Raw genomic sequence first — 27837 nt, 5'->3', positions numbered from 1 at the left:
AGGACGGAGTTATGTCACACTCATTTCTCCATTGTGATTATTCACATGATATACCCAATATTTACAACACGACCAGTTGTGTTATATTACACCTCTAGAAAGGCAATATCTGTGTAATATTAACCTGTTGAGGACAAGTCTCGAGTATACTTGGGCTGGTGTCTATGGGAAATGTGTGTTGTAGCAAAGTCTGCCTGTCCTCAACAGGCTAAGCCTACCCCTGGTAATGTGTTCTGTAATGTCCACTTTATGGTCTGACTCTACTTGACCTTTGCTGACACAGGATGCTGACCCTCCACAGACCTATTTTGGCCTGGAGAAGTACGTAGAGACGTTGGAATGGAGCAATAGGTCTCCCTTACTGCAGAGTGATGACACCTATGAGAGCGTGGCAGCCTCACTCATGGTCAGGTGGGTGAATTTCTTGGAGAAAAAATTAAAAAGGGGGCTTGTAGATATAGAGTAAGGCTAAAGTGCATTGGGCCACATGATTTCAGAAGGTTACTTGAGGCCAGATGTCATTAGATCATAAGAGATATCGCACTAGGTCAGAAGAACTTACCAGATCACTGAGTTATTACAAGGGGTCATGTTATTAGGTCACTAGAGATTATGTGTCAGTAAGTCACATAAGGTCATATGTCACTATAGGTCAGAAGAGATGACATAATTTTCTTTGATTACTTGAGATCTCAGACATGATAAATCTTGGTCATGTGATACCAGTGATATCAGCTGGCATTAGAAGGCAGTGAGTTCTTACGTGACATTTATTGCTGGGGCAACAAGACCTCATGCCTACAAAATGTCAAATGTTCAGGAGAGCCAAAGAACATGGCGGCCAAAGCACTATAGTGAATGGGATAGCCTTTCCTTTGCCATGCCCTGGTGATTTTATTTTTGGAGTAAGACAGTTGGGATTTGGAAAGGACATCACTTAACCATTATTTGACCATTAATGCAAACAAGTCATTTTCACCAAAATTTCAGATACAAGGTCTTGTCACCCCAACGACAGTTTATCCCTGTCAATCTGATGAAGTACTGAATGTCTGTTAATATGCTACGTACATAGCTGTGGTTTAGCTCACAGTTACCATACATGTCAAAGAACTTTGAGTTTACCAAAGAGGGTTGAATTTCCAGTGCATCAGTTTCTTTTTACAGTCAAATTTACTGTGGATTGATGACCAAGCATTGAATACCGTAAAACTAGAAACATTTGCAACATGACACTTGCTTATATTAGTGAATGGCATTGAATATATGTGTAGACAAGAAACTTTTGCTTCAATTCAACTTTAGCTGATATTTGCCCCTTGCAAAATTTGCAAAGGTTTCATGCACTAAGAAATGTCAGGTTTTACAGAAGTCAGTCTTGTAGAGGTTGAGATTACTCACAAATATGTCAATGTTATACTACCAGTAATCTATTAGAAGATAATATCATAACAAAGTACTTGCCCACCTTTCTGGCTGCCAACCGAAGAAAGCTCACCTTTCCCTAGCTGCAGATGTTACTTTTATGTGATTTTTCTCCTCCCCCCCCCCCCCCCCAGATATCCCAAGCTGCACAGTCTGGTGGTCCGTACCTACCTCCTGGTCCGCCAGTACTCTGCTGCCCTCATGAGTCTCGCTGGCATCACAGAACTCCGCCACGATGCCACCAGCGTGACCACCAAGATCCTCCGCGACCTGGTGACTGCGCCCCTGACCCAGCCAGAAGGGCGTGGCCACATGGTGGTCCTAAGGATCCCATCCCCCCAGCTAGCCATCCTGGCCCATGACAAGCTGAGGACCGTCAGGGACAAGATTGGCTTCCAATACCGCCTTGACATCATCCTGTGTGCTCAGGACCAAGAGATACTCCTGGACGACTACTTCCTCAAGAGACTACAGGTTAGATCTTCAGTTGTTGTTTTTTTTTGTGTGTATAATTTTTAAACCTTTATGTTCCTATGCCTAGCTGATTTACTAACATTTGCTCCCCAATCTTCAAACCACTGGCTCAAGATGATATGGTTGGTGTGCGCAAACAGGAGGCCAGTGGTAGATATAGTCTTACTGTAGTTCCCAGGAAAAAAACTTGGCCATTAACTAAGATAGACAATCCACATGGATAAAACAAGTCTCAAATCCCATAATTGGGCCCAAATGATACAATAATGACAAGAAAATTGACATAATCCCTTTACATTAAAAAAAAAAAAATGTTGGACTGATTGGCAAATACAAAAGAAATTCAAGTTACATTGTAGCTGTATGAACCTTCAGATGGATATTGGCACAGAAAAGTTAAAGATCCGGCAGCATTGGGATACCATATGCAATGGGAAGGCTGGTCCAAATCAGATACATTCATAAATCCCTGTAATGAATTGTGTTCAGCTTTATCACTGGTCCTTTTGTAAGTACGCACACGGCCGAAGAATCTCGACTGATGTCAAACAGTACCGGTGAGCGTACACTTCCGTGCACACATTCGCTGATGAGCAATTCTATTCTAGCAGGCTTGCACTTGTTATGGGTACCAAATTGTCCCCAGTGGACTGTGAATGAAAATGACTCAATCGGGTCACTATTTAAACCCTCTCTGTGCCGCATTAATTCCCCATACATTGTAAGTGTGTGAGATTTGTGCATATTCAACTCATTGGCACAAAACAGGTTAATGATTAATTTTAATGTGTGTGTATGATGCATTGATGTAGTCAAGTCTTAGTGTCTGGTCCACTTTAAAAATTAAAGTCCCATCTTTCTATCCATGATTTGATCACATCAATCCAAACTAGGGCTGGCGCCGAGAGGATGAAGACTGGAGACCTGAGAGCTATCAAGACCTGGACCAGCTTCCCTGCATCATGGTCCTAGCTGGCAAGAACCTGGCTGGGGAGACCATGCCCAAGTAAGCTGCCTTTACACCTGCAGTTTTAGCCAGTTCTGTAGGGAACCTGGTACCAGTATACCAGGTTCACGTGGTGTCAACTGACAGGAACCTAGCATACAAGGTTCCCAACATGTAAGCAGGATTGCCTGCATTTGTGGCCTAAATCCATGCTTATTTGTGTTATGCTGCCCACTAAAATTGTTGTAAAAGAAAGGTTAGAGTTTCTTTTATCATTATCTGTTTTCTTTCTCAATGAAAATTACATGCATTGCAGCATTATTTGCATATTCTCCAGTGTAGTGTGTGCTTGTTTTACCGTAAAACTCATATAAAGATGTACAGTGTATACATGTTACATAGCAGTCAAGGGTAAGCCCAGTAGATATTTGACTTCGCTGACTCAATTTAGGTGCGTCTTTCTTGTATTCAAACAAAAGAGTTTCTGCGCATATCAGCGCACACTCTATTCATACCTTGCACCCGATCGATAATTGTATTGCTCGATGGCCCATGTAATTGACCATGGGAAGGGGGTACATGTAGGCTTACCTCTTGACTGTCATGCTTTCGCACAGGTGGATTACCAGCCTGTCTTCCCTCACAAAAACAAAAAAAAAAACTTGTTTTGGAGTATTAAAGCACTCAGAGAATTGCGGGAGGAACGGGTTAATTTTTATTTTCATCATCTTTGTGTACCACCCGTTGCTCATTATGATATGGTATGCCATACATTTTTTGCTGGCTGCAAATTCTTCAGGTCGAGTGATATTTACAACTTGCCAAAATACTTCTTCCAGTGACACAAATGCAATTTATGTTGTCTCCAAGGGTTTTTTGTTGGCACAGACTTAGAAAAAAAAAGTTAAGTCATTTGTGATAATTTCTGTTTGTTATCTACTTAATTGATAGAGTTGATACTGGAAATCATCTATGTGTGTGACAATACAATACTCTGCATAGTATTTGATGTATCTTTTCTCTATTTCTTTCTTCTACAAGGTCATTGAAGGTCATTGACCTTCGACTTGTGAACCATGGAGCCTGTGACCTCACGACCCTGGAGCAGGAGCTGGGTTTGGGCTGTACGTATGTGTCTTCATCATCCGTCTCCTCTGTTGTCACGGTGGCGGAGGACAGCGACGATGACGAAGATGACATGGAGGATTATGATGAGGATGGGGTCTTTGAGGAGCGGGGGGAGTACGGGGCGGCTGGGTCTCCCCCTCTACTCATCGATGTCTCCTCCCAGGGAGCAGCCGATAATGGATCGTGCAAGTCAGGTGAGATGGAGACAATATATGAGTACATGAAATGAATTTTATTTGATTATAACTTCCAAGAGAGGACTTAGATGTAATACTGATGGATATTGAAGTGGTGTTTGAAAGGTGATGAAAGCATCGGTGCCTACAGCAGGGTGATGATGATGGTGATTATGAGATGATAATGATGATGATGGTGACGATGGTCATGATGATGGTGATGATAATGATGATGATGATGATAATGATGGTGGTGAAGGTGATGGTGATTATGATAATGATGATGATGATGATGGTTATGATGATGATATGATGATGAGGATGGTGATAATGATGATGATGATAATGATGATGGTGATGATGATAATGATGGATGTGACGGTGGGAGAGGTTGCTAATTGTACTAAGTTGCTGCTTTAAGTGCTACTGCTGATGGCTCATCGTGTGGTATCCTGAATAATGGTCATAACAATGATCACAATCTTTATAATTCATATGAAGGATTTTGTTTCTTCTTGTTATTTGTGACATATAATTGCAGACTTCCTCCTGACATCATACGGATGCTGTAGAATATGATCCGAATTGATGTAGCCAAATCAACCAAAGAGAGCTTATATCAGTGTGTCATAGATACTTGATGTCTCATGTAACTAATAAAATAATGCTCTGGTCCGTTTTCTCTTCTTTACATTCTGTAGACAACATGAGCAGTGCACGGTCCACTCCAAAGTCATTTGTGATGGACACCTCTCAATCATCATCACTGGGCACAGGACAGTTGCCTAGCAACCGTCCAGCTCTGAGTCCAGGGATGCACCTGAGCTCCCCTCCCCCCTCCGTCACCCCGTCAAAATCCAGCTCGCCCCTCCCTCCAGTCGCAGAGCAACGCTCCTCTAACACCCACCCACCCCACCCAATTGGAGAAGATGAGGGCGTGGCCGGAAACCATGGCGACGATGAGGATGAGGCGAAGAATGCTGGAGAAGGAGATGGGGAGGATGAGATGGAGGTCACCCCAGCTCCGAGTGGAGATGTGGGTGTGACCGATGGGCGTGGCCAGGGAGAGAATGGAGATCACCCATCCCCTCCCACAATCCTCCTCTCACGTTCCGTCCTTGACATTTTACGCAAGAAATCCAGCCAGGTAAAGCAAGGATGTGTTTTCTGAAATTTTCATCAGATACTCAATTTTGAAAGAGTAAAAGCTATGAAGAGAAGTGACTGAGTGCATTAATTGATTCACGAAATGAAGGCTTCATAATAAAGCCTTTTCTGTCTTACATATACCTACAATATTTGGTCATAAAATCAGGATCTTGATAGGACGAGGAACAAATGGAGTATGAAGTGTAGGGATCTCTGTAATGAATCATGAAGTATGATGTACTTGTACTCTTTGTGAGGCTTGAAATTTCAAAAATGCTGTGCTTAACATGCACATGAATGATTCTTTATGTTCCCCATCTCACCAGTTTAGCTCAATAGTAATGATAATCAGTTTTGTGATGATGTCTTAGTAGCTGGCAGTGTGCCTCCATGTCTGTGATGCTTTTCAGAATCTACTGGTAATTACCTGTTGCAGTGCCTCTTCTGAGCCAAATCTCTCTAAAGCAAACCGGCATGCCCTTTTTAATTTTACCTTTCAGCACACACCCTCCATATCCACACTACTACCGAGCCCTGATTCTACCTGGTCCGGGGCCCTCAGGCCCCCGCTAACAGACGACTCTGGCGAGGCCAAGAGTGCCTACTACCGGAAGTGGACAGAGCCCAAGGCAAAGCACTATGACTACGAGAGGAGCGAAGGGAGCGCAAAGTATCACCCACGGAGACTGCTCCTATATGGACCTTCACAGGTAACGGGTGTTAACCCTTTCTGCGCCAGGGACTGTGGACAGTGTATACAATGCTATGGGGTTTTTAGTGCCAAGCAGCACTCAAGGTACAAGGCTTGAAGGGTCAAAAGACAGAATGGGTAAATAACCTGTTGAGGACATTCTGATTTTGCTACAACACACATTTTCCATAGACACTTGCCCGAGTATACTCTTGACTCGTCCTCAGCGGGTTAACATGGACATATATCACTGTGACAAAGTGTTCATAAACTTGCAGGATATAATAATGCCATCATTAATTAAAACATGCAAACACATTGTCCGACATAAACTGAGGCTATTACTAGTCGTAACAAAGTTTTCTGCCTTCAGAAATACACATGGTGTATTGCCATATCTTTCATGTGTGGTCAAAAATGAAATGTCTCATTTCACTTCTATTGTAATGAAAGACTGGTTTCTGCCAAATTTTTCATATTCATTACTAGTCTCTTCCATGATAATGGTGATATGAATTGGCAAATCTCAGCAGGTCAAATAAAAAAAAAAAAAAAACATCGGTTGGTGGGAGGTCCTACAACTGTAGGTTTGTAAAGTTTGGTTCTTTATGCTTTGTCTTGGGAAAATAGGAGGATGCATGAGTAATTAAAAAAACCATTTATCACCCATCCAGTAAAAGTGCATGCACCCAAACTTACGGCAAGAATGAGTGGTCCAAAGTTCATCTCATCCCATCCTTTGTAACTGTCATGACATACAACCATGGATTACTAATTGTAATCTTAATTTGTTTGATTGTAATGGTTATACAACAATTTTTGGTGTCTAGGTATTGTTTTTTTTTTTTAAAGGTTGTGCAGTAATATTTAAGTCTTGGGTTGTTTGTAAAGGTCATGCAGTGAGAACTGAAAGGTCCAGTTTATCTTTTGGAGAAGTGATTTCAAAAATGTTCAAGATATCACATGATTTGATGCATTTGTGTTGTCTGTTGTATCACAAAACATCCTACCATATAAAATTTTCGCAGTAAAGCCTAATACATATATATATAAAGGACATATCAGATTGAGTGTCTTTCCCATCAAACTAACTGTAGACGGTTTAGTCTGGAAACGTTTTTATTATAACTATTGTTCACATTTTGTGTATTTAACAATACTTAAAGGTCCTGTTTACCTTTGGGAGCAGTGATATAAAAAAAATGTTCAAGATATCACATTTGATGCATACAAAACACCCTACCATATAAGATTTTCTCAATAAAGCCTGAAATATAAGGAGATATCAGTATTTCTCTCATTAAACCATAACTGTAGACAGTTTAGTCTGGAAACATTTTCATCATAACTATCATTCACATATTGTGTATTTAACAACACTTAAACATCTATTCTACGGATTCAAATTTTTACAGTGGTTGTTTCTATCCCTAACTCACATTTTAGAACTATTGTAAAGCAATAATGCTGGGTTTTTGTTTCATCTGCAAATGGTAAATTATGCCTCTAATTTATTTGTTTGTGAAGGTCGGGAAGACAGGAGCATACCTCCACTTTGCCCGGGTCCTTCTTCGGATGCTCATCCGTCTCCAAGAGGTAGAAGTCTTCGATGAGTCTGACCTGGATGTAGCCCCCGCCCAGCAGTGTGCTCTAGGAGTGATGGGTGACCCCCAGGGGTCAGGGGTCAGCAGGGTCAGCCAGCTGGTGTTTGATGAGAGGCTGCTTGAGGGTCGTTACCGTGGACACAGCCCCATCTGGAGCCCCACCAGACAAAGTGGAGGTAAAAACAGAAGAATGCATATTAATCAAATACTATCTTGAAGTGACTTGGGAAAACAGATCGCAAAAAATCTTTGGACAAGGATCACAGTGTTTGTTCTGCTGCCGTCAAAACTACCCATATTTGTTGAAATGTGTGAAATGCCACATGAATTATAGTAGTAGTAGTAGAAAATATAGTATATATAGTAGAAATATAAAGATAAAAAGCATGTAAAGAGAGAGAACAGATATACAGAGAGAAAATGGATATAAAGAGAGAAAACAGATATCATGAGAAAAGTCAGAGATATACATGTAAAGAGAGAAAACATATAAAGAGAGGAAACATAGATATATAGAGGAAAAAAAACAGAATTAAGAGAGATGGAGAAAAGGAGATGGAGTAGAGAGGAGAGATAGTTAGAGAGAGAGGATGATAGAGGATGATAGAGGTAAGATTGAAGAGACAACTGAGATGAGGAGGGAAGGCTGACCTTTAACCCTGTCAACCCGAAAACAGCTCAAATTCATGATATCGTGTGCAAATCCAATGCAAATTGTGTTTTTTGGTTAAATTGATATAAATTAGATTATTTCAACTTTTAACCATTGAAATTAATCAATTTTAATGTAGATAAGCTTGAAAAAGTGCCTGCAACAAATTTTGGCCAAAAAACAATAGAAAACAAAAGGTAAAAAAAAATGAAGTACATAAGAAATTAACAAAACAATACAAAACAAAAGAAACTGATTTTGATTGTGCTATTTTCTTACAAGAAAATTGTTCAATGTGTCTTGAGGAACTCTTACACAAAAATTTAGCAATCATTCAGTCTTTTTAATGGAGTTATAGGTTAAAATATGTTTTCATGCGTAAATTTGCATAATTAATTAACTAAAAATAGAAAAATCAAAATTTTTCTTTTGTATGACCATGTAATCTTGTAGTTGACATCCGGCTCTATGTTCAGGCAAAATTTTTCGGCGATCGCGCGATCGGTGGCTGTCTGTGCCATTGACTTTGGACAGTCTGTGAAAGGTTGTGTGATGTTTTCTATATGTCAATCTGCACTCACAGCATACTAAGGATTTACCGCCCCTGCTTCTCTTTCTATTTCAGTCTTTGCTGGTCTGGAGAGAGAACGAGATTTCACGAGGCACACCACATCCATGCGTCTGACCAAGTACAGTGCCCACAATGCCTTTCACCACTGTGACCAGTGCCAGCACTATAAGGATGTAACTGCCACCGAGGTAGGGAAGAAAGTAACCACTAGTTTGTATAATGACCAGTGACTGCTTCTGCATTCAGACTTATCTCCAAATGGGGGGAGGGGGGAAGGGATCCATCGGTGGGGGACTCCCTCCTTCACTCTCCATGTGTGAAAAATGGGGGAGAAAACCATCTCCGTCCCTGACAAACTTGTCTTGTTCCAGGAGAAATCTGATGGATTATGATGTCTCAGGTTATAATCATGCTTGCACAATATGAACAACTAGTCTTGTCACCAGGCTGTAGGGTTTATTGATCCATCAGATCCCAGAAACCATAGGCCAACATAATTTCTCTCACTGGTTTGCTGTTGTATCTTTATTCTCTGATTTTTCATCATTATTATTGCTATTATTATTATCATTATTATTATTGTTGGTGTTCTTGTTGTTGTTATTATTATTATTATCATTTTATTATTATTCATTGTATTTTGTGTTTGTGTGTATGTGTGTTGTAGAATATAATGAAAATCTCCAAATCATTTTGAGTCCTTTGTTGTTCATGCATGATTCTTGCTGTTCATAGCTTGCTGAATTTCCAATTCATCGCTTTATTTAAAAGTGATTCTCAAATTGGCAACATATTCTATTGAATGAAACAAGGTCAACTGTGACTGCTTACATGTAACTGATGAAAGATAACTGTAAGATGTTAAACAGACAGATGTTTCCAAGACTTGGAGACGAGTTTGAAGATGAAGATCATGCAAGTGAGATTCTAAAAAGTTGTACCTGTTCTAAAAAACATAGAATTAAAAGATAAAAAATAACGACAGTAATAGTAATAGTAGTAGTAGTAATAATGATAATGATAATAATAATGATGATAATGATAATGATGATAATGATGATAATGATAATGATGATGATAATGATAATAATGACAATGATAATGATGATAATAATAATAATGATAATGATGATAATGATGATAATGATAATGATGATAATGATAATGAGGATAATGATAATGATGATAATAATGATAATAATGATAATGATGATGATAATGATAATAATAATAATGATAATGATAATGATAATGATGATAATGATAATAATGATAATGATGATGATAATGATAATAATGATAATGATGATAATGATAATGATGATAATGATGATGATAATGATAATGATAATAATGATAATGATGATGATAATGATGATAATGATGATGATAATGATAATGATAATGATGATTATGATAGATAGATTGACAGCCAAGGAGCTAGGGGTATGTCAGTCCTTTAAAGCCCAAACAGCCAGGATGTACCAGTTTTCATCACTTTTAAGGTCAAAATCTGCTTGATTGCACCAGTTACCTGAGAGAAAATTTGAGATGCAATTATTGGTTTGAAAGCTAATGAGGAACAAGTCCATTATACATAATGTAGGTTGTGTTTCCATTTTGCCAGGCAAGAGAAACAAAAGCATACAGTGTTCAACTCAACACTCGTTACTATGGCGAAGTAGAGATGCAGTTTGTGATTCCAGCCCAGCAGGAGAAGCATTTTGTCTTTGTCCAGCACAGCGGTCAACTGTCCAGCATGGTTTTACCCACCAAGCAGGAACAGGTCAGCCAGAGGTCACTTTTTTTCCGGTGTCTACGGTCAGATGACCATAGGATGATAATCTTCCTTGGTAGTCATCCATAGCAGGGTTACCATGAGGACAGTATATGCCATTACAATATTTCTGCACTGAGTACCTCAAAATAATTGTTGAATGGGTTTATTGAATTTTTTTTTTTAACCCCAAACCTTAATGTCACCTCTCTCCCACTTAATTCTATTTACTTTGTTGATTTTAGTAATAGGTCTTTAAGATGATTGTCATGATTGGTTTTTTAAGTACACGTAGTTGATTCTGATACAAGTTTTGTTTGTATATTTTCTTTTTTGTATGTTTACTACTGTATATAATGATGTATTGTTAGTTTGTGTTTTAATGGACTGTTTATATTTTTGTAACAATTTGCTTATCCATTCGATGTTATGTGTAATGTAATTTGTTTTTTATTTTAAAAGTTGTTGAGATGGTTCTGTAGTAAATGTGTGACAAAACCAAATTTTTAGACCATGTTTTTATACATTACTTGGACAAATAAAGAAATGAAATAAAGTGCAATGAAATGATTCAGCAACATTGATTTCTTTCAAGTCTGCTGGTACTTTCATGGCAATTGAATGAAGTCTGCATGCAGAGAAATCATCACATATGACTTTAGAAATGCTTGCTATAATTTTGGATTCTCATCATCACCTGCATCATCCAAGATATTATGCTGCAAGTCGTTAATATCAGCAGTTACAGTGAGAGGTTTAACTTTTATGAAAATTATACACCCATGTGGACTTGACTTGTGGTGAACCCGAGCTGGAGGCAAAGGAAAAAGGAATCATTGATATAGTAAAAATGTTTACTGTGGCACATACATTGTGTATATGTACACCGTATGTGTGATTTTGTCTTTATGAACTTTCTTTTCATACATACCCCATTATCCTCCAGGGCCCGAATGCGGTGAAGACCCCAATCTTCATGCCGTCTTTCGGCAGGCAGGAACAGGCTCTGATTAACATCTACCACGCCATGGAGGGCAGCAAACACGTCCATGTCATCGTCTGCAAACAGAAGGACGCCCTCGCTTACGAGAAGCAGTGGCCCAATCACGTTCTCCTCATCCTGCCGGTCGTTGCCAACGAGGCGGGACCTGGTAAGTGGAAGGGGAGGGGAGGTGACGTGAATGTCTACCGATATCAGACGTAACTCAGAGGAAGAACTTTGAGGATGTTTCAGTCATCGTCTTGCATTTCTTTTCTTCTCACAATTTCTAAGTGCTAGATGGTCTCTCTTTCACGATGATACAGCAGCAAAACATTCCGCACAATGTTGGACTGCCAGCATATGTCTTGCTTGTGAGAGAGCTCCAAACTAGGCTTTGAAGATATCCTATGCCCATGCCCAATCATGTGTATCATACTTTTTAACCCGTTGAGGACAGTTTGATTTTGCTACAACACGCATGTCCCACAGACACCTGCCCTAGTATACTCGGGACTCGTCCTAAACGGGTTAAGATTGCACATTTGTAGCTACCACCAAGTGTTATTCATAAAGCAAAGGACTGACATCATAGTAGATCGGAGATAAGATTTCATTGGAATACATGATCCAGGTAGTAAAAGAATATTTCATGGCCTTTTTTCAAATGAGACATTTTTCAAGAGCCCTGGGCTGAAGACATATATGCTGCTTTTCAATTTGTATTTCCATCAGGAGCTGCAAAGTATTTCATCAAGGAGCTTGCCACAAGGAACTTGGAGCTGGAGAGGAACCGGCAGAGCAAGCTTGGTCTCCAACCAGACATTGTTTGGCCTTTCATCTTGGTGATGGAGGATAACTGTGTGACATGGAGAGCGCAGACCGGGTCAGGGGACCACTCAGAGTGAGTTTGTGCACCTTCTCCTTGGTTCTGTAGATCACTTTAACTCTTTCCTTACCAGGAACGACTTTGGGCAGTGATGTCTTCTGTGCCAAAAGTACCCAAAGGGTTAAGGGGCAGCTTCTCGCCCCTTTCATTCTTGACCAATTCCCGCTTTCATCCATGGAATGAACAGAGTCTATTGAGGCGATTGTGTCCAGATCTACAGTACTTCTTTCCACAATGATATTTCTTGTATGTGAGGTGCTTTGTATGTGCCATTACAAAACCTTCACTGTAGGCCTACTACTCAACAGGTTTAGGAGGTTTCGCTCAATGAGACCAGTCTGTCTTGTTCTAATAGTGAACAGAAAAGTACAAAAACTTGATGGTGTTGTATTTCTATCAGCTCTAAAGTGTCAACATGAGCAGAACAAAGCTTTCCTTTTTGAATGTCTATTGTGCATGTGGCTGTTTGTGTTAGATACCCATTCAATTTTCATATCAAGAACATTCTCTTTTCAATTATCAACAAAATGGTCTTTCCTGTTCACTTTTCTTTACCTTCTGTGTGGTTTGTTTAATTGCAGTGAGAAGGTAATTCCTCTGAAGACGGTGATGGAGACGATTGAAGACATCCCGGACGTTGAAGCGTACACCGCCCTCGGTGTTGGCCAGTGGAACAGCCAATCGACAGCCAATCAGCAATCTCCTGCCGGGACCAATGTGGCATCTCGCTCACACCTACAAAACATGATCTTTCTGAATGTGGACCGGGCTCGAGACGTGGACTACGGATTCAACAGGTGAGCTCAACGTCTTCTATGACGTCCTGCCAAGACCGTGTCTTGAACTGGCTACCGATACCATACTCTGTAGGTCTTGATAGCTTTGGTATTGGCCTTCTTTCCCTTACTCCTATCCCCTCCCCCACCTCTTATACGGTGTATATCCATGCTAAAACCTTGAAAACCAGTCGCAAAGGTAGACTGTGTATTCAGATATATATGTGACCCGCTACAACAAAAGGGTCATAAAGTCGCGCACAGTCGAAGCCGTGAAAATCGAGTGTGAAGTCAGAGCATCAAAATTGGTAAAAACTTCCGATTTTCTGATTTTGATATATTCTTGTAGTCTGATATATCTTCTATCATCTGTCGAAATTTTGAAGCAAAATGGTGAAAGGAAAGACCAAAAAATAGCGTTTTTCTGGGCCATGTTTTTTGGCGTTTCAACGAAGCAGAAACTGGTTCCAAAGTTTGGATTGAGCGCCACATATAGGCTCCGCCCCTAACAACGACCAGAGTGATCTCATTGGTCAGTTTGCTGCTTGCCGCTAACCGAAGCGTGAAGCTCACACACTGCCCAGTTGACTGGTGCGTGCAGGCGGGGTGCGCTATGCCCAACCGCTTCTACTGGCATCCTGGTCACTGATTGGTCGGAGAGGAGACTGCCGACGCTGTGCTTGAATGAGCATTTCGGGAGTTGCTAGGGCTTGCCTTCTATTGTCGGGACGTGAAAACTGACTTGCATGTCCCTTGACCGCGATTGTGTTGCAAGGAAAACTTTAAGGGTGCTTTTCTCAAAACAGTGATTTCCCAGACGTCTCGACATGCTCTCTTTTAAACATCGATATCTCCGCAGCCGATTATTTTTATAAGATGTGTTATATATCAATTTAAAGCAGAAAGACTAGGAAATTATGCCTCGCCCGACTTTAGGATCATTTTGTTGTAGCGGGTCACATATATTTGGGCATCTCTGTAACAGATTGTGTGCAGCTTCATACGTAGCACACACACAGCCACAGAATCTTGAATGGAGTTGAAAGTCACTGATGTGCGTACACTTGGGTTCACATAGTCACTGATGGACAATTTTGTTCTAGCAGGCCTGCGCTAGTCGTGGTTTTCGAAAGCACGCCGGTGAATAGCAAAGGAAGATTGACTGAACTGGGCTAACTTTCCCGTTACATAATCTCTGGAATCTCTGCACCTGTCATGGATTCTAAGGTCTGATGTTGAATGGAAGAGATATTTTCACATTGTTTGTTCTCATTTTGTGCCCAAGGTTCTTTGATGCTGACATTGACTTCAACCTGAAGCTGGCGTCCGAGGGTCACATCCTCCTCCGTTTGGTCTACTTCTCGGTCATGGTGAAGTCCATTGAGGCCAACAGTCTGGCCCACTTCAAACCCCAGCCCCACCCACATGCCCCCTCGCAATCTTCCTCTTCCACCTCCTCCACCACCCACCACCACCACCACAAGAAGCACCCCAGCAGCCATTCCATCTCCCCCTCCTGCTACGTGCGTGCCCCCGACAGCGAGGAGATGATCCCCTTGACGGCCCCACCCCAGTTCCTCATGGAGCGGTTCCTGGAGACCATGGGTGAGAAGCGCATCTTCCCGTCGGCCGTCGACAACGCCGAGAGTCCAGTCCTGGCTGTGGACTGCTACTTCAATCTTGGATCTCGCGTTGCAGGTCTGTATGAGGTTTCTTTCTCTTGTGTACAAATCTTCTGCTTTATGCTCCAAACCTTCATAGATTCCAAGGCATTTACTAGTATTCCAAAATTGCCAGTTTGATTCTAATACACTTTTACAGTGACTACTTTCAGAGACAATTATCATGGCAAAATCTATTGTAGACAATTATTACCAAAGAAGGTAACTGGTGTCTATATAGTGGTTCTAGACATGAGATTTATGTAGCAGTCGTGAGTATGTTGGAGTAGGACCTGTAGAAGACATCCACCTCCATGATTGTTGACAGATGCTCAGAAATTGTAAAGTATTGTTGAACCAGTATCCATGGCAACGATGTCACACCTCTCATCTCTCTCTCTCTTCTGTGTCCTCCTCCTCCTCCCCAGTCCACTTTGTCTCCTCTCGTCAGCAGCCTCCGGCGGAGCTGGTGGAGCAGACTCACTTCAGTGGTCTTCTCCTCTTCATGTGCCACTCAACCATGGAAGGAGAGTTCCTCAAGCAGTTTAAGTTCATCAACGGTAAGTTTGGAGATGGTTGCTAAGCAGCGCTTGAGGAGATTAACATCACTCTTCTCTCTGATTAAATGCTTCAATAGAAGTCTACAGATGTATGCTACCTTGAATCTTAGTCTTCTGGGCACTGTTTTCATCTTAATAGCAATCACAAGTGGCAATTACTGTATGCGCAGAAATTTTCACGGAGGTTTTATTTTTGTGAATTTCCCGAATAGGCTCTTGATTGCAAAAGTGGCAGTGCCCAAATATATTGACAAATATAAAAACAAGTATTTGCCCTGTATGCACTCTCCAAAGCCAGCGTATGCGTGCTGATTTGTCAATTGATTACCAGTACCTTTATTAGTATGATATGCACTTGCTGCAGCTAAATGCCACTTGATATTGGGCCCCCTGCTCAAATCCTAGCAAATACTAGCACTTTTCTTTTGAGAGATTTAGTCTCATTTCCAACAATGTTTTAAGAAAATTATTTGTTTGAGAAGTCCACTTTCTTCTGAGTTATTTTTGTTTTCATGTGATAATGAGATAATGAGAAGATCACAGAGCTCAAAATTAACAGTCTCTAAAATGTCTGATCAACTGCCTTTTGCTACAATATCTGTAAGCAAAAATGCAGCTAGGCAACAACCAATCAGAGGACAAAATCAAAGTTCTTGAATATCAACTTCAATTGTTATAATATTCAATAAAGTGAAGTGGTCCCCATGTATGCTCAATCTGTTTCTTTGTCATAGAAATCAAATCGCAGGCCATTAAATATGGACATTGCGTACCTACTCATGAAATCCTATAAAACGTCACTTAAATCTTTCTAACCTACATGTATTGAAAGCTAGTCCCGAGTATACTCAGCAGGTGTCTGTGGAAAATACATGATAGTAAAATCAGCTCGTCCTCTACATGTTAAGTTTCTGGCCTCTGTTTGAACAAAGCAAAATTTGATTACAGTCAATTTGTCGCCAGTATGATGCAGCTTGACATGAGATTCTTCCCCTGTGATTATGCCTTCCAGGAGCCAGGCTATGCCTCATCAGTTTGGACCGCAATTCCCTCCGTCGTCAGGTGGTTCGTCTCGACCTCGAGGAGCAGTGGCGCTTCCGTCTCCGGGACGAGTTCCAGACCGCCAACGTCGCCGTGGACCAGCCGCTCTTTATGCTCACTGGCCGCCATGAGGAGGATCGCTCGTAGGTTTAACCCATTGTGTGCTTCGAGTGTCGATTGGCACAAAAAACCAATAGCGTTGTGTACATTGTCCACAGTTCCTGCTACACAAAGGGCAAAAGGAGCTGTTCTCCACTTCTCAGCACAGATGGCGCTCTTTTTGCCCTGTTTAGGCTCTTCTATCACGGCCTGCCTTTATTCTGCCATTCTGGCAGGTTGTTCTTGAGAAGACGACTTTGCAGCGGACATCAAATCAGGTGTTAGACTCACCAGTTGTAGTCTGTTAATCCAGAATGTGTGTTCAGTTATTAGCAGTATTATTATAGGCAGAACTACCCAGGTAATCATATCAATCCAGATGGTTTTCATAAGCAGAATTAAAAAGAAAAAAAATTCTTCTCAAAATATTGTATGTGTAAGTGCTGAAAGTATCTTTCTCTGGCCCATAGAGGGCACTTGCCAAATTTCCAGATACATCAATTGTTCATAATGTCTTAAGGGTGTGAACATAACTGATAATTCTGATGTGTTGTTTGGAACTGGGTCAATAAGCCAATTCATTTGAGACCATTAAATGATTTGTGTCAGTTGTTATTGTTAAAAATGACATGAAAATAGATCAAGTTTCTCAAACCGCCTGTCAGCTGTCATTGAGCTAAGGAATTCATCTGAAGATCACTAAAAGACCTCTACTATTTCAGGGTGTGGTTGGTTGTAGCTGTTAGAGAAGAAAGCAGGTAAAATGCTAATGTACTATTTTTGGTGCTCCTTACTTATAAATGTCTTAGTGTAATGTTTTGAGAAATCATGTATTCATGCATACTGTTGTCATTGAATCCCACTATATGTATGTTTAGTCAGTGGATTGCAAAATGGCCACCTTGTAAAAAGACTCTCAGTCTTCTGTGTTTATAGAAATGACAGATTTGCTGGGTTATTTTATCTAAGTGGGGAGTCTCCTTCCCTGCCTTAAAAAATTATCATAATTACCTTTTTTTTTTTTGGTAGTAGTTACAAATGATTATTCCTCTTTCTATAAAACTATAGAATTGATATAATGGCTGGTATTATGCCATCTTAAATAAAAAGGGGTGCCCTGATGTGGTAGAATTATATCAGCTTTCATTTCTGTCTTGTATTTTATTGTATGTGACAATGGACACAGGACTAGGGGAGTGCTGCATAGGTTTTAAATTGTACCGACAACTTTATGTGGCACTCCAATATAATTACCTTTTGGTAATTTAATCTTCTGCATGATAGTGACTTTTTTATTTCAAAAGAAGAATAAAAGAATGACCAATGGCTCAGTAAATTAGTTACATGTATTGTTGTGTATTGTTTTCTATTTCAACAAAAGAAAACAGGAAAACAGTGTGCAATGGAGGACTTCATCATGATGCTCATCACATTATGAAAAATTGAGTGTTGCGTAAACGAAGATTTGATGTATCGAAAATTGTGTCTTACTATTGCTATGACAATAGTAATCATACATTTTTGTGAAGTTCAAATTATGAGGTCTCTCAGCCTTGAGGATTAGATATGAGAAACAAAGGAATAAAAACTGAGAGGATATTAAAGTATCTCGTTCAAGCCAAAGATTGCATTCAACTCCTTGATACAGTAGCATCTATGATATACATCAGTACAGGTTTCTATGGAAGTACAAAGTATCAAGCCCAAAGTCAAATATGGGAAAGCAAGTGAAGCTAAAACTTTAGGGCTGACAAAGTTGACTACCAGTAGATAAGGTAGGTAAGAACTGTATTCACGTATGTGGTTAAGTGTGTGTTTCAGTAGTAAGACCACTTTAAAGCTTTAGAGTTTAAAGCTAAAATATAGTACTTGGAAAGGCTCAAAATTCATCTTCCACCATTTGGAATTTGCTCGCAATATATCGACAAGCTATACCAAAAAACTGGTCAGGCTGATGCAGTTCGTCAAGGTAATCAGTTTATTAGTAATATTTTGAGATCAAAATGCGAAATAATAGTCAGTATATCGACTTTTATTTTGAAGTGCCAACCTATTCAGTAGTGGGTATCTAGAATGGTGCTAGTACATGGTGATTCATTTGTGTCCAGGCAGTGGAATTGAATGGCATGCAGACTCATTCACAATGGATGCCACTGTTGCCCAATATATTGTAATTGATATAAATAATTATGTAGGCATATGTGCACATTTCAGAGCAAAAATCAAGAGTTCTACATGGCATACAAGAACTATGTTTGGGCTTTAACTTCATATTGTATTATGATTGTTAGTTTCCTCACAACAAGAATGATCGTTAAGAGCTATGGAGAGGCTACAGGCTTCTATCAAATTTATGTGTTATACTAGAGCCATGCTTTTCAACTAGTGGGCAGCGATGTTGGCCACAAATAAAATAAGATCAGATTCGTATTCAGTCTTACTGGGTCTCAAAAAAAAAGAAAAGAAAAGTAATGTGAGGAACCTAAGTGGGCCTCAGGCTGAGAAAGGTTGGGAAGCGGGGTACTGGACTGTGCAACTTGAATGTTTGAGGGGGTAATTGTACACTACTACCTATACATGAAAATTGCTGTATGTTGAAGGAGCTCATTTTTGCACTCGCCTATTTTGTAGACAAAATGAGAGGTAAATATACTTGAATTCACAAATATTAAAGGACAAGTTCACCTTCATAAACATAAGGATTGAGAGAATGCAACAATATTAGTAGAACACATCAGTGAAAGTTTGAGGAAAATTGGACAATCGATGCAAAAGTTATGAATTTTTTAAATTTTTGTGTTGGAACCGCTGGATGAGGAGACTACTACAGCTTGTGAGTCATATGCGTACAACAGTATAAAGAAAATGTAAAAGAAAATTCAACATATTTTCACTTTTTTCGCATAATAAAAGAGCTCTTGACTTGCCTCTTTCTAAAGGCAGGGGGAATAATATTGCCCATAACATTTGTCGGTAACGAGTCAGGGGAATGTGTACTTTTTTCAAAAGATGGAATTTTGTGAAATTCTCTTTATATTTCCTTATATTGTTGTACGCAAGTTATTCATACACTGCAGTAGTCTTCTCATCCAGCGGTTGCTGCACAAAAATTTTAAAAATTCATAACTTTTGAACGGATTGTCTGATTTTCCTCAAACTTTCAATGATGTGTTCTACTAATATTGCTACATTCTCTCAATCCTTATGTTTATAAAGGTGAACTTGTCCTTTAAAGCCCGGAGTGTTAATGTGCACATATTATGCAGTTGGATAAAACAGGAATTAATCAAATTTATCAAACCCTATTTACACATGAGACTTGAATGATCTCATATTTTATGGACGTGGATTCAGAAAAAAACAAATACATTTAAATAGTTGTACAGGTGTATCTCCTGGGCTTCTGCAAAACTAAGTTCTCTTGTTGCCATGGTAATATATCTTCTGGTTTCAAAAGTTAAGATTGGCTCTGGAATGCTTGCCATTGGAATGGATGGATGTATCAACATCTCATAAAGGTAATTGTAGAGATAATCGTGATCCGATTACATTTAATACTGATTTAGTGTAAATTGGATCTTGTATTGCTATACTGAATAGGGCAGTTTAAAAGTACTGCCAAGGTGTTTCTAGGGGGTATATACACCTACAACACTAGCTCAACCTATTTCCATTGCGTTTGTATGGGTGTGTGTGTCCGATTTTTTTGTTCCCAGTTTTTTTAGTTATCAAATTTGTAGCAAATGATACAATAATTGTACATATACACTGTATGTAAAATAATTTCCTTGCAATACAATGTACCTTCTCTACTTCTTTAAAGTAGTATTATTTCTGAACTATGTTTCACCTGGGGGGCGTTTCATCAACGAGTTCGTCGGAGGTGACAAAATCAGCCAATCAGACGCAAGGATTTACACTGACAGCTGTTAAAAGCTAATGAAATCCTTGCGTCTGATTGGCTGATAGCAAATTTGTCGGTGAAAACTCCGACGAACTTGTTGATGAAATGCCCCCCTGGACATTGCTGAAAAAATAACTGATGTTCTAAGTCCTACCTCACTCCTCTATAAGACCAAAAATGTCCGTCAGTCAGTGAGGAGTTTAGTAGACCTTATCCATGTGTGATGATGTAGGAACACTTGTGTCTTACTTGTATCAGACTTCTCCACAAACACACAGCAAGGATGATTCCTAATGGCATTCAGAGGGAATGTACAATGGCCATTATTTGTTTATAATGTTGTGATGTAGAACAGGCATTATTTCATGATACACAGTGGTACATGTACGTTGCTTTACGCCACGGTGCACAAAGAGTTGACCAAAATGTCTCAGACCGAGTGTCCTACATACATTTGTAAGATGATAAGAAAGCTGGAATTTGATCACAAACAACTGAGTTTGTCTTCAAAGGGAAATTCAGTCCAAAAAATAAGTTAATGTGATATTAAAAAAAAAAAAAAAAGTATCTTACGAGTTCAACGGTAAAAATTTCACTGAAATTGGATGAAAAATAAGGAAGTTATGAAATTTTAAAGTTTTGCTAATTTCTGCAAAACAGTTCTTGTAAAGTGGATATGAATATGTAAATGATGAGCTGACCAAGTCATAACCTCACAATTTTCCTGTGACCGTGTACAAAAAAATGACAAAAATTCAATGTTTCTGTCATTGAAGTCTGAAACATGATGTTATTCCTGGTTGAATAATTTCAGAATAGTGATCAGTTAGATACATCAGGATTTTAGCCTTGGACATAATTGCGTTTGAATGAAAAACTGCAAATTTCAAAACTTTATGTACAAACTATATGGCAAGTTGTTAGGGGATGACATATTGCTCACTTTCCATTTGCATATTCATATCGACTGTTCAAGAACTGTCTTCTCAAAAATTTGTGAAACTTCAAAATGTCATAACTCCCTTATTTTTCACCCGATTTCGATCAAAATTTTGCCATTGAAGTTGTAATAGTTTTTGCTTTCTTATCAGACAGCTTATATTTGGACTGGATTTCTTCATTAAGCGGAAGTATTTGTATCTAAAAAATGACCTTATTTGCAGCCTATTGCTCTTATAAAAGTATTAGCACATGTCTGTTCTTAAGTTTAGATGACTTTGGAAAGGAGATGATGGTTGCAGTTTTCATTTTGTAATCATAACATTTGAAGAGTATGTCTGGAATGACTCATACACTTAAAGGAGAGAGAATGCCATAGGAATTTTTTTTTTAAAGTGTAAAAGAGAATGCTGTCTGTAAATTTTTGTTATGTTTTTATTTCACTTTAAAAAAAAATACTCCTTTGGCTTTTGAACAAACTTTCCTTTGAAAAAAAAGGATTGTACTCAGTACAAATTTGTCTGCAAAAGTGCAAACTGTTAATCTTTTAAAGTCTTCTCTGTATTAAGCACAGTATCACTGTGTGTAAAGAACATCAAATGTTCTATAATCAAGTCTGTTTCTGTTTTGTTGTGTTTTTGTCTTTTAGACGGAAATATTCCAAACCTCAGCTTGGGATTGTGTGTACATACAGTGTGTATTCCTCTGTAAATAATTTCTTGGTTTGTACAGCTTGTGCCAGTATGTGACAGTGATAGTGTGCTTGGTTCATTTTACCTCATTCTTTTCGTTTTTCATTTTAATATTTATGGCCTTTGATCTGCAATGTTGTATTTTCATGTCATTGTCTTCAAAGGCATCATGGGCATTTTTTTTTTTTTTTTGTAGTAAAGATCTGTATGCAGACATTAGGGGGAAGTAGGTTTATATTCAACTTTTTATTTTGTTATCTTTTTTTGCAGACTTGTTTGTACATACATGCACATGGTACATGCAAAGTGTAAACCAGTTCAATATTCCCATGGATACCTATTTATTCAGATATACATGTACTTATGAGGCATGAATGGCAACTTTGGCTCAGTGGAGCCTGCACATGCATGTAGTAAAAACAGTGTGTCAAAATAGCGTACTGTAGCTTGAAGTAGTAGTTGGAAAACATTTTGATGTACTTTGATATAACATTTTTTTTTTTTCATGCAACAGAGCCAAAGTATACTATTAGCAGGCAGTGAAGTGAGAAATACAATGACAATTTATAACCATGAAGAGTGATGGGATTAACTGGATTTTGTTTTTCTCCCATCTGGCATGTACAGCTCAGTTAACTTGTTGAGGACGAGTACTCTGTCAGCGAGTAGTATACTTTCTGAGGGAAATTTGTTGTAGCAAAATATCTGTCCTCAGTGGGTTAACAGATCGTAATGATGTTTTTTTTTTGTCTGTTTTTTTTTTTTGCTTTTACCATGCAATCCAGTCATTTTTATTGTGTCCAGACAGCTGTAATAGTAGCAACTAAAGTTACTGTACATAGCACAAATCCACTCTCTCTACCAGGTTGGTGTTTCAGCAAGATTTGACACCTAAGCCATACGCCATGAGGGAGTGAGCCGCAAAATCATTTTTTTGTGTCTGTTAGGTTGGCAACTCTGAAATTCACTTCATATCATGTATTCAAGAGAGATTAGATGAAACTGGGTAGAGTAATTCAGTAAATTTGTACGACAATAGAAGAAAAATGTTTACACAAAAAGAATGCAAACTTGAGGCCAAAACAGGAACTTTGATATTTTGAAACATGTTGAAAATTTAAAAATCAGTTACTGATTGCAAGATGCTTTTGGAAATTCTGTAACCAAAAACAAAATGTTTAACTTTACCCTATGAGATGCTAACAATGAATAGTACAAATAATGATTTATTTGTAATCATGATTTGCTTTGTATGTTTTTTTTTAATACAGCACATGTCAGGGTTTTATCAAATGTCAATGATCTGTGTATTTTTAAAATCTTGTAGGAGGCAAATTTTCACCAAGAATTTTTTTATTTTATTTTATTTTGATTTATACTCAACTTCAAGATTTCTCCCTCAGGTATGCACACTAAGCTACTCACACACACACGCATGCTGTACAGTGTACTTCACCTTGTTGCATTGAAATTGTTACAAATGCTGTGTCATCTTGACAAATAAAAACGATAGAAGGGAGTTCCATCTAGTCTTATTATTATCATCCAAGCAGGTAGAATGCATGATTGTATAGACTTCAGTTTCTTTGAGTTGTAGTAAATGACTACCAGTCGACTGCTGAGGAACAAATGGTTGTGTTTCATACGTGTGCTTTAAGCAGTTATCAGTATTATATACAATATATCCCATCTTTTGCCCATGACTGAATGTTCCTACTCTTATTGTGTGTGTATGGGTGTGTTTTTATCTTTCTTGTAGTACAAGTATTAATTATTTTCTCTTGCCAAGTAAACCACTGTCCTTTCTTTTTTTTTAATTCCTCTTTTATAATCCTTTGTCTAACTAAAACTTTCCATACTGTGTACCTTTGAAAGGACTTTGTAACTGGTGAATGTTTTATTAACAGTTCTGTGGAGACAAATAAAAGAAATGGACTGTTTCACTAAAAAACAACAAAACCTCAGTCTGATCTTGTGTGTTCTATCATGCCACATGTTATTCCTTGAGAACCCAAAAGTAAATATTGTTTAATGTAATCATCACCATCACTGCCACCATCACCATCACCACCATTATCATTGTCATTGTCATCATCATCACCATCATCATCACCACCATCATCACCATTCCCATAAGCTACATATTTTGTACTTTCAATGTATTGACCCTATACATACCACTTTCAGAACACCAAGATTATAAAGAAAAAACAGCATTTCATCCCGCAAAATATTTAATGCCATTAACACTTACTTCTAAACAAACAATGCCGTATCAGCTATGAGTTTATTTAGACTGATTACTTCAGTTTTGTATTGAATTTTGCAAAGTGGTGCAATGTACATCTGAGAGGTACATGTTGTACCTGTACCCCAACACCAACAACCATCTTCATCTTCTTTCCCCTACTATCCTGTTATTTTCCCCCTCTTGAATGTCCAACTCGGACAATGTCAAATCATTATGATATACATGTACCTCTTTGTAGTACAACTGGATTATCCTACCTTCACCATATTCTGAGTCATCTCTATTGCCTTAAAGAGATGGTATCTTTTTGGTTGAGATGGGGATTCAGTTTTACATTTTTTGCAAGATCATTAGACACCACTCATATGAAGCGTTAAAGAGCACAGAATTCTATTCAAAAAAGAGGATTCAAACTTTTTCTTAGCGAAAGTCAGTTTTGAAATGGCAGAGATATAACAAAACAAAGAGGTCTGAATAAAAGGTGGGTCCCACCTTTTATTTGGACCACTTTGTTCTACTTTGTTTATTGATATCTCAGCCATGTCAAAACCGATTTTTGTTTTTACAAAAAAAAAGTAATTCCTCTAGATTTGTATGCTCTTTAAATACTTCACATAAGTGGTTTCTAATCATCTTGCAAAAATTTAAAACCTGAATCCCCATCTCAACCAAAACGATACCATTACTTTTAAGTACATGTACAAGAACAAAAAGTTCTAGTTGCCAATAAACTGTAAGCAGTGGATGAATCTCTGTAGGCAAATGACATTTTTGATGATCATTCAATGTTTTCTTCTTTCTTTTTTTTGCATCTTCATACTAAAGTTTGTTTTCCAATGCATCACATTTCAGATATTTAGTATTACATCAACGTACACTGTATAATACAAATACAACCATGAATGTTGGAGATGTAGATTGTAGTTTTAACTCGGCTTTATTTATATCGTCTATGATAATAGGGTGAGCATGCTGATTTTAAGGCATAGTAATCATAACAATAATGTTTACTTTCTAATTCCACATAAGAAGACTTCCATCTTTTACCAGGACAAAAACTGGCGGAATATCCTGTTAAGGACAAGATGATATTCCGAGAAGCAGAAGCAGACACTATTGTATTCTAAAATTTTAGTGTAAATAAAAATGAAATATTCAATTTTCAGGAAACAAAAAAAAAGTTTACTGCTGTATTCAATCAAAAGTGGGTAGATTTTTACAAGCATTGTTCCAAATATCAGAATACACTTGTAAAATAGCCCCCTTGTGGTTTTCAATTCTTTTAAATTTTACTGAAAGTGAATTTAATGAAAAATGAATTTAAACTTGAAACCACAATGTAGAGGAAATTGAACTCTACAAAGTGATATATCAATAATTTGATACCCCAAAATTGTGATAATGCCATTCTGGTCCTCAGCCAAAGATATGTTCAGCTCATGTCCATATTCCTCTAACAAACCAAGTTAGACAGCAATTTGTCCCAACATTTACACAGTAAAGCTTGACAGTCATCAGGGTCCAATTTCATAAAACTTGCTATCAGTGACAACTGCCACATTTCTGTGACATATTTGCTTTCAGCCAATCAGATGCAAGGATTTCAGTAGCTTGTAACAACTATGACAACTTGTCACTGATAACAAGTTTTATGAAACAGGGCCCAGGTACTATGCATGAGAAAAAATAGAATGAAAATTCATCAATTAACCCTCAAATATTTCTGTGATGACTGAATAATCCTGCATCGACAGACAATAAATATGAATGTAACTAATCTAGTCCATCAAATTTGATTACTCAAGGAATTTACACCTTTACTTTATAGATACTTCATCCAGGCATGTCTCAACGTATGCTGAATATCAGAATACAATGTACGTGTACCAATGGTATCATGTCCATACAGGTTCTACATTCTACATTCAGTAATGAGTAGCAATATATGATTTTTTTTTAATGATGCAAATAACTGTCCATTTATTCTGCTGAATTATTGTTGTAGTATCACATGCAAGCTGAGCACAACTTCTAAAGTTATCAAGAAAATGTTGCAGAAAATGACAAATAAAACACACGTTAGAAGACTTTGCAAGTTTACAATGCATTCTGCTCATACATGTATACTGTACAATAAAGCGTGTTACAATGTTCTCTAGGGGATATTACAGTATTAAATATTTTTGTCTAGATGTGCTGTTTCCTTGAGCAGCATATGAGCACAGACAGCATACATTACACAATATGTACATGAAATGTCGCTCAAGCAGCACCGAATTTGTAGCCGCTGAGCCGCGTTTATAGACAGGTGGCCGCTACACACGGGGTCTATAACAGGGCTTTTCTCTCGGGGGGGATTTTTCAGTGGCTGCTTAGGAAGGTTTGACTGTATGTTTCATTTCAAGTTGCAAGATGCTAAAAAGAAGACAACCACATGCCATTATTTCTCAGGCAGAGTTCAACAAGACATCTCCACAAAACTGACACATTGCACTTGAGTTGTACATCACTGTAAACGACCCCTCTTTAACAGTACCTGCAGTAGTAGCTCATAATTCTTGAAAATTTGTAGGAAGTTTTCCCCCAGAAAAAAAAAAAAAAAAAAAAATCTGTTCCTCACAAACCAAAATGATTGGCTGCTGAATAGTAGAGTGTGGACTTTGCATAACTTTACAATGTTTAGATCTAACACAGAACCTTTTGCTCTTCAGAGAGAAATATGCATTCTAGCCTATTAAAGGAATTTTTGCAAATTAAGACATTATCACTATCATTAAATGTAACTCCTTATTTTGCTCTAATTTTAAACAAACCTCGACCATTCCTAAATGTGGCTACACAATAATTCACTAAATTTGTGTCACTTTTCATGCATTGATTTTTCCAGCAATATTTACAGCTACACGTGTATAGTGGAGCACAATGCACTTGATACAAATACAATTGTACTTTTGTACCGAGTATTTCACATGCTATAACATCCACGTGATAGCACAACGATACATGTAAACTGTACTTATTCACAGCGCCTGCAGGTACATTATTTCCTCTTTTTTTTTTTCTTTTCGAAAATACACTTTCCAACAAACAACGATACCACACAGCTGAGAATGTGTTATGAATAAGATAAATAAAAGTTATTCAGTCTTGGCTATGTAAGCATGTCATACAAAGTCGTCCTGGTTTTGGCCTGGGCTCTGCATCACTCAGAGAGGTGTTAATAAATTTTGAAATGCGTTGTATATTTGTAAGGTTAAGGTTAGGCTAAGATCAGGGATAGGGTTAGGGAAGGGAGTTAGATTTGGGTTTAGGGATTTTTTTTTTTTTTTTTTTTTTGACACAGACAGACATGGCATAAATGCTTAAAGATGGGCCATCCCTTTTGCATTCCTTCCCAAATAGCACAGAACATGATATATTCACCAGAATGACAAGACTATTGTAAAGCTACAC

General features: G+C 38.4%; 1 protein-coding gene across 1 annotated transcript in view; it reads left to right on the top strand.

Annotated features, from left to right (window-relative positions):
- Positions 1 to 16646, top strand: part of LOC139719530 (GREB1-like protein) — a 44416-nt gene extending 27770 nt beyond the window's left edge. Inside the window, 15 exon segments of the mRNA XM_071630943.1 lie at positions 284 to 411; positions 1560 to 1899; positions 2793 to 2905; positions 3887 to 4167; positions 4851 to 5296; positions 5799 to 6008; positions 7517 to 7769; positions 8871 to 9004; positions 10444 to 10602; positions 11540 to 11744; positions 12308 to 12476; positions 13043 to 13258; positions 14523 to 14935; positions 15327 to 15458; positions 16471 to 16646. Of these exon segments, the coding sequence (XP_071487044.1) occupies positions 284 to 411; positions 1560 to 1899; positions 2793 to 2905; positions 3887 to 4167; positions 4851 to 5296; positions 5799 to 6008; positions 7517 to 7769; positions 8871 to 9004; positions 10444 to 10602; positions 11540 to 11744; positions 12308 to 12476; positions 13043 to 13258; positions 14523 to 14935; positions 15327 to 15458; positions 16471 to 16646 (3375 nt within the window).
- Positions 16647 to 27837: the final 11191 nt, after the last annotated feature.

This window comes from Diadema antillarum, unplaced genomic scaffold (genome assembly GCF_040938485.1).
Source record: "Diadema antillarum isolate AM-2024a unplaced genomic scaffold, OU_Dant_1.0 scf00000111, whole genome shotgun sequence".
NCBI lineage: Eukaryota > Metazoa > Echinodermata > Echinoidea > Diadematoida > Diadematidae > Diadema > Diadema antillarum.
Note: the sequence above shows the minus strand (reverse complement) of the source record. Positions and strands in the feature narration are given on the sequence as shown.